Raw genomic sequence first — 10,522 nt, forward strand, 5'->3', positions numbered from 1 at the left:
ATAATATACAGTAGTCACAAAGTCATAAACGGCAACAATATGGTAATACTGCTGTATTTATTCTCTTATACTGAAACAAATGTGATATCATAATGTATTAATGTTAAACAAGTTCACTTTTTGAAATTTGTTATTGGAGGAAAAAGACTTGCTAATGGCGGTACGGAAGGAATTTGAGACATCCGTGATGGCTGCCGTGACTGGGCATTTGTGTCTTTGGAAAAGTCTCCCATTCCCAGTCGTTTCAGCACCCTGCAAAATTATTTTAAAATATTTTTACCAACAAAAACTGAAAATATTTTATCAAAAATAATTTTGTAACTACGGTAATAAAAATGAAGCAATTTATTGTCTAAAAATAAACTTACTCTCTAGCTTGCTGTCTCCTTGAGTTCACGTCCAGGTCAAGGGTTCGTGGTGTTGTGATGTATGCTGGGAATTGATCAAGGTTCCCAATTGGCTGAAAGTTAAAAATTGTTTATTGAATAAATATCTAAAGTTGACAGCAATGTTTGTAAAATTGAGATAGATGTACTATCCTACCTTCCAAACAGGTCCTCTTGTACCTATTAAAGCAACACTAGTTCCAATGACATCTTTTGGTTTATCTGGTATCCTCATATGTACCCCGTGTGGTCCCGTTGTGCGCCCATGTTCACGTATTTGTTGTGGTTTTATGTAGATCAGAGTTTTTGTAACTGGCTTAATCATACTCATACCAGTTTCTTCTTTAACAGCATCAAAGCTAAAGAAAAAACATAATTTATGAATATTGTGCTTCCACTGACATGGCTTTGTGGTTTAACATTTGCAAATTGTTTTTCACTATGTGCCGCATGGCTATGCAGTTATTCTAACTATGATTCTATGCTTGTTTATATCTAGTACTGAGCTTTAACCAAATGACTTTTTTACTCAACAGCTGCATAGCTGAATGGCACGTCAACTATATCAAACATTAACTCTTTTTTAGAAATTCCACCAGATATGTCAATGATGGTCACAGATATATTTTATTCAGTTAGTTAATTTGTTGTAATTTTTGTTTGAATGAAGCTCTGTCTACACTATCAAACTAGTTTGATGAAAAAGGTGTGATGTGCCGAAATATGGTAGTGATCTACCCATATATGGTAGTGATATGACATCATCATGTTCATGTATGGGGACATCGCACAAAGTTTGATAGTGTAGACAGAGCTTTAGATTGTGATGTGATTCCTGCTAAATTTCTTACATAGCAAACATTTGTTCATAAAGCTTTGTTCTTTGTATTTTAAGCTGTTCCTTCTTGTCTTGCCATTTCTTGATTGACTGGTTGAAAGAAAAAATATCATTATCATTAGTATTTACACATTAGTGTTACCATCTAAACATTATGATCCATTTCAAAACAATGTTGTGTAGGGGTACATAACAGTGGATATAAAACAGGGGATTCTAGTAGTCTTTACCTCTTGCATGCGTTTCTCCATCCTGATGAGAAAGCCTTGCAGATATTTCTCTTGGTCACCAGTTGTCATCGAAAGCTTCTTCATCAATTGTTCTAAAAAAAAATTAACATTCTTACTTTTACTTATAATACACATTCCATTAACTGTTTGGGATAATTAGAGGGGAGGAGGTGGGTTTCTCCCTGTATACTTGAGAGGATATGTACCTTTCTGGTCCTGTAGTTTCCTAAATGTAATGTAGCGTTCAAACAGCTGTCTTAGCCTCATTTCTGGAACTTCCATTGCCTGTGTTATAACGTCTACTGTAATCTGAAAATATAGCAAAGTTATAAATAAGTAAATATTACTGAGTAGTTTTGGAACACATATCTTAACAAAAGCCATGATTAGGATCTATGAGTCGATCTGAGAGACCATGTTAATAGCTGCATACTTACTGCATGAAGTTCCAGTGATATCTTGTTTTCCTTTAATGCTTCCTCCAATGTTTTTAGATTTTTAAACTGATCAGCTACTTTCAATTTCAGAGTATTTATATCATCTTTCCTCACCTAAATTTAAAATGAATAACATAGTAGTAAAATATGTGGTTGAGAAACCATAGCCATTGAATTGGCACAGGTTCAAGGCATGAACTCTTCGACCACAGGTCTAGTGGAGGAATAAGTTCTTGGATAAGAATTTCCAGTGTACACATCTTGATTGTGTGCACACAACCTGGTGCATTTTTTTCAAAAGGATAGGGGGTTACCCTGGTATTCTTTACTCCATGCCATGGTGTAGTGCATCATTTCAGCCTCTGTCATTGCAGACAGACAAACAAATACTGTTGGTCACCATTTTACTGAGTTCAGTTGTAATACCTGAGTGGCACCAGATGACATCTTGTTGTTTGCCATTTGCATCACCAGCATTTGTTTGTTTTTCTCCTGTTCTGCTAGATTTCCTCTCATTGACCGTAACTTGGAATCACGCTGTTTTAACTCCTGTCGGAAAGCAGTTTGTCTAAAGTGACAAACATAGTGTTTTTATTCAATTACAATGTGAACGGCAGAGCAGTTTGAGTAGGCCCAATATATTGTAAGTAATTTCCATGCCTCAACCATAATAACAGGATTTCTAACTAACTACATTGATATCTTTACCATCATTGGCAAAGATGCTGTACTCTATTGCCTCATTCTTCAGGTGGAACATATCAAACTAGTTTGACAAAAAAAGTGTGATGTAACATCATCATGTCCATATATGGGCACATCACATTTTTGTTCACATAAAGTTTGGTAGTGTAGACAGAGCTTAAGATAAAAAAAACTACACCATTCAACAATGTCTGAAAGTCTGGATTGTAGCCTTTGTAGGAGTTGCTTTTTGTGTGCTCTGTGCCTTTAGAGATATTGATTCATAATCCATGATGACTTTATTATTCAATAACAGAAATTCATAATAGTTACACTTCTTTCATCTCCCTTTGAAGACTACTATTGTGAAGGATGAGCTGCTTGTGCCTGTCCAATAAAGCCTTGTATTTCTCTTCCTATTGAATAATAGTAAAAAGTTTAGTGTGTTAAGCATAATGCTCCACAAAAGGAAAAGAAAGAATTAGTTAATTGTAAAGAAAGAATGTACTGATGAAATGAAATCTGTACTGTATTTAAGAATTATGATATTACTACAATAAAAGTAAATTAACAATTGTTACTGAATTAATTTTTTACATTTTTTAATTTACCTGTATTCTTTTTGTTTCTGATATCAAGTATTCCAAACCATTAATCTCCTCGTGCATCTGAAATATTAAACAAGTAAAATTCCATGTAAATAAGAAAATTTAATATTTTATTTTTTATTTACAGTAATTCTTATTTTTACCATGTTTATTCTGTCATTTGCTTGATTGTTTTCTTTTCTCAATCGTTCTTTATCATCATCAGCCATCCCATCATGTAATGGTGATCCATGTTTTGGTGCCATTGCTTCTTTAAGTTCAATCCGCTACAAAAATAAGAAAAAAAAACAACATTTAGTTTACTAAAGGTTGGTTCACACTAGGATTTTGTGCTGCGCCTAAATGTTTGCATTTCAGTAGTGGAAACTATTAGGTAGATTTATAATTATTAGAATTCACTTACTTTATTCATCAAAGCCTGTGCAATCTTTATTTCTAATGAAACCAACACTGAAATAAATGCAATAAACTAAATATATTTTCAATTATTCTCAAAATTGTTTACAAATAGAAGAAAACATGTTCATAAAGGATTATTTCAGGATAATTTTGTTTTATATATTAAATTAAATCCAAAGACAGATTACTGAAAAACCAACAAAGCTGTGGGTAGCAGTGACTGGTTTATATTAAACATTTATATTTATAAACCAGCCAAGTGTCTCAAACAAAGTCTAGCATGACTGTGGCTATAGAGAAAAGAATTTCTATAAACTTCAGTACTTACATTCTAAAGCATTTCCCGACATCATGTTAAGCTTAGTTTTTATGTCGGTTGGTTTCTGAAATTAATAACAAATTGTTGAGAAATCATGATTACTTTTCCTATAATGCAAAAAAGAACAACAGAAAAACAACTCACGTCATCAACTTGTAAATTATTGGTAAGTTTCACCTCATGTGCTAAGTCAAGCAGACCTATTGTAAAGAAAGTAGAAGTCATAGTTACAAATTTACTGCCTCAATCTTCTACATAATGTTTGTATTTCAATATTGTGTGTTGTTATGAATTTCATATTTTTTCATGAGAAAACTCCCTACACCATTGTGTAATATATCAATCGTTTGACTTTTCTTTGACTGTTCAGTAACAGTCTGAAGCTCTGTCTACACTATCAAATTAGTTTGACAAAAAAGTGTGATGTGCCCAAATATGGTATGTTTTTTTGTAACATAACATTTGATAATGTAAACAGAGCTTAAAGCTCTAAATCATTTTCAGAATTTACCTTCTTTTTCAAAGATGTTCTCCAGACTATCTTTGAAATGATTGATAGCTCGCAGAAGATGTAGACTGACTCGATGTATGCCTGCCAGTTGAACCTTCATATCTTGTTCCTGTTTCCTCAGTGCAGCATCACATCTTAATTAAAAACTTTACATTTTAGTTGGCTAGGACTACCATTTGAATACAATAAAAATCTCTCCTAATAAAGAATGCCATTGTCATAGTCAACAAATCATTGTCTGACATCATGGTCATATTCAAAGATATCATTTATTATGATCTTTGTGTGTGAATCAGGCTTGAAATGCTGCCTGGTATATATTGTTCATTTTACTAATGCAATTTGTGTATTTTAAACATATTTACCTTTGTTTTTCTTTATGTAAATGATCTTGTAGTTTGTGTATTTCTAACTCGTAATCGGCCTTAATACGTGATGCCATGTGGCGATAATCAGTTGGTGAATTTGGCAAAGCAATCATTTCTACTGGTGATGGCAACGTAGAAGCAGCGGTGGATGTACGCTTCTTTATGTCTGCAATCAGTTCGGCAATTTTTAATTCCTAAATAAAAGTTCAGAAAAATATTTTGTGGAAGAGTGGGGGAAAAAATGAAGATTTCATTAAAGTGATCAAACTGAATTTGATGTTAATTTCAAAATAGTGTACTAACATGAACACTTATTAGATCAACCTTAACTTGAAGTTCATTTTTCAATCGACGAACTTCCGCCTCTAACTTGTCAACCTTAAAAATAAAAGCAATTTTCACTTATATTTTGGAAATAATCAATGTAATAATCCATTGTTAATAAATTATCTATTGTAATTCTAAACTTCGCAACTTGGAAGGCAACCTGTTTTTACCTCAGATTTGTAATCATTTATACGTTGCATGTACTGTTCCCGTATTGATTCCTGTCGGCTATTTTTTGCCTCTGTATCTTGCACAGTGATGTTCAAGCGTTTTTCATATTCATGCTGTTTGTCTAAAATTTACATAAAACAATAAAACTTTCAACAACATAAAAACAATCATGGGTATACTAAACAGTAATAATTTGAAAAAATAACATCAATAAAATAAAAAATAAAAATTTAAAATAAAATTGATGTTATTATTGAAAATAAATAAAAATAGTAGAACTAACATAATGCATCGTCTAACTGTGCTTCTAAGTTTTCTATTACTATGTTTAGATTTTCTATAGTGTCCTAGAACAAAAAACATAGTGTCACAGGTTAATATGTAAATTACCACATCATAAAAAAATCTCAAGCAATTTTTAAGTTGCTTGTTCACCGTAGAAGTGAATTTACTACTTTAGTGTCGTGCCAACACTTATTTTTCATCTTCATTTTATTTCAACCACATCCAACAGCGAAAAATCGCCAATTATATGATGCCTTCAAAATATTTAAATATAAATATAGACAATAAAAACACATGAAACATTCAACAAATGGCAAAATTAGATAGATTTAAGAACTTTATATTTAACAATTGACAAACTGTCAAAAAACTTATCGAAAGTCTTATCTTTAATAGAAATTGAATTGTAAAGCTTACTTCATGTTCTTTGATAGTGGCTTGTAATGCCTCAATCTCATTTGCCAGTTTTGCTTGAATTTCGGCCATTTTTATCTCCAAAAGTTTGAGTTCTTCTGCTGCCTTTTTATCTACAGTTTGACAAAATCATTGACTTATTGTTAGATTTATATTGTTATGTCAGTGTTTTAGTTAATTATTTTCTAGAAAATAGGTTTCATCAACCTAGATTATATTATATTTCAAATGATTGGATTGAGCAATATGATGATCCTCTAGAAAATGTTGAAGAACTGCTATCTTCCTTTCCTTTTCCATTCTTGCTTGTTATTCTTTATTGCTATTTACCTTTTTGGTTTTTAGCTTTTTCTTCTTCATTCAACAGTTGTTGTTCCTTATCGTTGGCCTTCTTCAAAGCAGCGAGTACTTTTTCATAATTCTCCTTCATTTCTTTCAATTTTTGCTTAAGCTCTGTCTGTTAAAACCCAAAAATGCTGTTTAGTTTAAAATTATAGAGTCACCATACTCCACGATGCCCTCAAATTTCATTTTAAAGGCAGATCTCATTTAATAAAGCACACTAAATATCTTAATATAACAAACAATTAGATCCTAACAACACCACAATAGCACATTACCTCATTCATCATACCACTCTTATCTTTTGGTCTACTGCCTCAGTTTATAAAAATAATACTTTCTATTTTCTACGGAATCTTGTTCACCAAAATGTGATAAATTGGAGGTAAGTAATTTTTTCAAAATTCAATAAAATTAAAACAAAATGAGTACCATTTTTTGGTTTTGTTTTTCTGTGAATTTCTCCAGGGACTCAATTCGCTGATCTTTCTTTTTTAGTTCTTCATCAATACGCTCGTTTGCCTTGTTGATATGGTTAACATTTACCTGTAAATAAACAAGTAATAAGTATTAAGTTAGGCATAATGTTTCTGGTTTTTTCTTGATCTATATCATTATTACAGTTATTATTACATTTATTTTATTAATAAATTTATTAATTTCAATTATTTCTACCTCAAGTTCCAAAATATTTTGACTAAGATGGCCATTTTCTTGATTACGCCTCTCCATGGCAATACACATAAAATTAAATTGTTTCAAAGCATTACGACACACTGAAAAAAAAGTATGCATTTAAATAACGAAAAAGATTTGTACAAATTATAGACATGCCCTCCAAAATGTTAACTGATTTGCACTCACTGTTTCTGTCATTGTTTGTCTTAGCTGTTTTGGTTGCCTCTTCCAAGGCGTTCTTTACCTCAAGTGATGCAGCCTTCCAGTTTGACGCATCTGCCATCAGAGCTTTCTCTAAGAAAAAGAAGTTTTTGCTAAAGTTGTTTTTACTTTGTCACCTTTAAGGCAAGTAAAAAATTAATGTGATTAGTGACATGTTTGATCATAAAACAAGTTCTGGTACAGTGGAAGTTTGTTTGTTTTTTTTTGTACCAAAGACACTGAAATTGGTATTTGTGATTAATAATTAATAGTATAAACTCTCTATAGATGTAATACAATCATAACATCAACACCTATATACCTAAACTTCGCTTACCATTCATTGGGTCTCTATTTTCCTTTGCTCTTGATGTAACCATCATTTTTCTGCGAGTTGTGGCACTAACTGTTTCTTGTAGCTCAACAGTTTCTGGCAATACAATCCTACAAAAAAAGTCATTTTCTATAAAATGCACAGATTATAATTATTATTTTTAAGAATAAGAGTGAAAAATCATCAACTTAATAAAGTTAGATATAGGTGAACTTAACTAAACAAATTCTTTTCAATCTTCAATAAGATTATAAAAATCAGGCATTTTTGTCACTGTGTAAAAGAGTTTGTAATGTTGTGCTTACTCTTCTGTTTCTCTGGTGGAAAGGTCATTCATTGTTTCAAATACTTCTTTACTAAGAACTTTAAACCTTTCAACAACCTTCTTCACATGTTTCTTATGATCATTCACCGCATTCCTGCAAAAACAAAACAGCATCAGAACAGGCGGTTCTCCTTAATTTTCTAAATGGGCCAATGATTATTTAATTGTCCAAATGGGCCAATGATTATTATGAATGATGATGAATATAATGGTAAAAGAGGAAGTTTATAAGGCAATTAAAAAGAATTGTAGGTATATGAAATGCAGTCCAGGATTTGTGAGAGAGGTTTGCTCTCTGTTTGGGATGGGTACACTGTATTGTGGTAAGGGGTTTATACAGTTTGTTTATAAAACCATCTTACATAATACTTACATAATGTTTTGTTCTATCGTCATCGTTTCATTATTCTTCTCCAGTAGTTCCTCATCACTAACAATTATTTTCTCCTAATTAATTTATTAAAATGTGTTTAAATATATAAGTAAATCAAAGATGAGGCCAACTTTAGTAAATACATGGAAAGTTTTGATGACATCTACAGAATTTTGGAGACTTACCGGTACTGTAGTGGTGAGTGTTTTGCCTCATGCAAGATACACTTTAAAAAAGACTTTGTGGAAGTTTCTAAATTAGACTGTCTTTTTAAAGTTAAGTTGTCTGTTGTACTTATGGAACGCCATGTGTGCCAAAATGTTTATTTTTTACAAATCTCTAAAACTGAAATTAATTGCATTTCGATAGTGAATTTTTAATTTGGTAGAGTCAGTCATCTGCCGAAGCTATTCACGAAATTGCAGTTTGTATTTTATACATACCACAGTTGTGTGTACATCAAATAGCCAATCGCTGAATTCTTCTACTAATATCTCCCGACATAGGCAAGTTTGTCCATATTCATGAATAATATCCAGAATTGTTCTTTTATGTAACATCTAAAATATATAAGAAAGTTAAATGTTAGTAAAAAGGTTCATCTGGATCTCTGTATAGTATTCAAATAATTTTTCTTTTGGATCATCCAAAAGAAAAATTATTTGAAAAGTTAATTGTTATATTCATAGGCAATCCAGCAGCAACTAAACTTAACACTATCCAAAATATACTGTTCTACAATAACAGAACACATGATATTAGTCCTGGTTATAGAATTGTGCATGTGAATAAAGGTGATGATGTCATAAACGATGATGATGTCATAAACGATGATGATGAGAATGAACTACAACATACTTCCTCCCTTTTCTGTTTAGTGTTGAAACCAGGAGGTCGTCTTCGTCGAACTTCTTCCAAAGCAATCTGCAAAAGATGAAATAAGACAAATATATGAAAGTCATCTGAAGAAATATATATGTTTTTGAAGGACAAGGTTATTTATATAACTATTTATATTTCAATGTTTAGGGAAATTGATTAGTTTCAACTATTTTTTAGCCCTTCTCTTGATATATTATGTTACAATGTTTACTTTATATATTTAAGTTTACATGGATTTATGTAACACAATAACAACTTACTTCAGATGGAGTGGCAAAAAGATTTGTGCTAATTCCATAATGAGCAAGTGCCTAGAAAAAAATTAAAAAAAACACCTGATTGAGTATTCATCATTGAATTGAATAAAAATTGAATAAAAATTCAACCAAAACAATAGATGGTCATCATCTTCACACGGTCACCATCATCTTCACAAGATGGTCATCATCTTCACACAGTCACCATCATCTTCACACAGTCATTATCATCTTCACACAGTCACCATCATCTTCACACGGTCATCATCATCTTTACACGGTCACTATCATCCTCACACAGTCACCATAATCTTCACAAGATGGTCATCATCTTCACACAGTCACCATCATCTTCACACGGTCACCATCATCTTTACACGGTCACTGTCATCCTCACACGGTCACCATAATCTTCACATGGTCACCATCGTCTTCACAAGGTCACAATATTGTTTACCTTTTTTACTCGATCGTGAATGATTGCAAGTTGACTCTGTGCATTCTCCTGAATCCTGCGTCTTTGTTCAAGGTCCAGGTTGAGGAAGATCTCTCTGACATCCTTTTCCACCTCAATGTGGTAGCTTCCTACCTTCTGTAAACTCATCTTCTCCCCAGGTGGTGGTCGACGTGGCATGTTAGTACATTAAATACTTCACTAAAGTATATACATTGACAATCTCTTATTTAATAAAACACAGGTTACATTTTTTTTGCATGGTAAGCACTTGATTTACTAATATTAATAAAAATATGTCTAAAAACCTTGTATTATTGCATGGAGAATAAAATTTATTCAGTAAAACACCGACTAACATGGGTTGATCGTCAGTAATGTTACCATGGAGTTCGATGATATTATATCAAACTTCAAAAAGTCGCGCGCGATAACTTATTTACATGGTTACGGGACGCCCATATAGGAATATATCCTCCATGGTTACGCCATGTAACCATTAGTTTCGGATGTTATTATCAAAAAGTCGCACGCGTTGTTGTTGGCAGCAGCAGCACCCAAGAAAATTATTTTGTTTCAGCACGTGCACATTCCATTTGTGTTTATTGAAGCAAATCGACAACAAGTTTAAAATACACAAAATGTCACACTTCATGCACACGCATCAATGCTCTTATTGGTTCTGATTCATTTGATATT

General features: G+C 32.2%; 1 protein-coding gene across 1 annotated transcript; it reads right to left on the minus strand.

The window, feature by feature from the left end:
- Positions 1-40: 40 nt before the first annotated feature.
- LOC144840531 (uncharacterized) lies at positions 41-10,021 on the minus strand. Its single transcript, XM_078696369.1, has 31 exons — positions 9,827-10,021; positions 9,373-9,423; positions 9,089-9,154; positions 8,674-8,790; positions 8,231-8,304; positions 7,838-7,951; positions 7,536-7,642; positions 7,184-7,291; positions 6,995-7,095; positions 6,752-6,865; positions 6,308-6,434; positions 5,981-6,090; positions 5,562-5,625; positions 5,278-5,399; positions 5,084-5,158; positions 4,778-4,974; positions 4,413-4,546; positions 4,046-4,101; positions 3,911-3,965; positions 3,587-3,633; positions 3,327-3,449; positions 3,187-3,243; positions 2,909-2,991; positions 2,318-2,459; positions 1,892-2,005; positions 1,661-1,763; positions 1,455-1,546; positions 1,238-1,314; positions 544-745; positions 369-460; positions 41-252 (listed from the first exon to the last, which is right to left on the minus strand). The coding sequence occupies exons 1-31, from the start codon at positions 10,001-10,003 to the stop codon at positions 114-116; spliced, it is 3,240 nt and encodes a 1,079-aa protein (XP_078552495.1). The 5' UTR covers positions 10,004-10,021; the 3' UTR covers positions 41-113.
- Positions 10,022-10,522: the final 501 nt, after the last annotated feature.

This window comes from Antedon bifida, chromosome 1, assembly GCF_963402885.1.
Source record: "Antedon bifida chromosome 1, ecAntBifi1.1, whole genome shotgun sequence".
NCBI lineage: Eukaryota > Metazoa > Echinodermata > Crinoidea > Comatulida > Antedonidae > Antedon > Antedon bifida.

What these genes read in the sequence shown, in the direction of transcription:
- LOC144840531 (XM_078696369.1), bottom strand. Translation starts at nt 10,003, where the DNA reads ATGCCACGTCGACCACCACCTGGGGAGAAGATGAGTTTACAGAAGGTA. An exon ending in ATAATTTACAAGTTGATGAC is followed by an intron (nt 3,966 to 4,045) that starts GTGAGTTGTTTT and finishes TATTAATTTCAG; the next exon opens with AAACCAACCGACATAAAAAC. An exon ending in TATCACTGGAACTTCATGCA is followed by an intron (nt 1,764 to 1,891) that starts GTAAGTATGCAG and finishes CTATATTTTCAG; the next exon opens with ATTACAGTAGACGTTATAAC.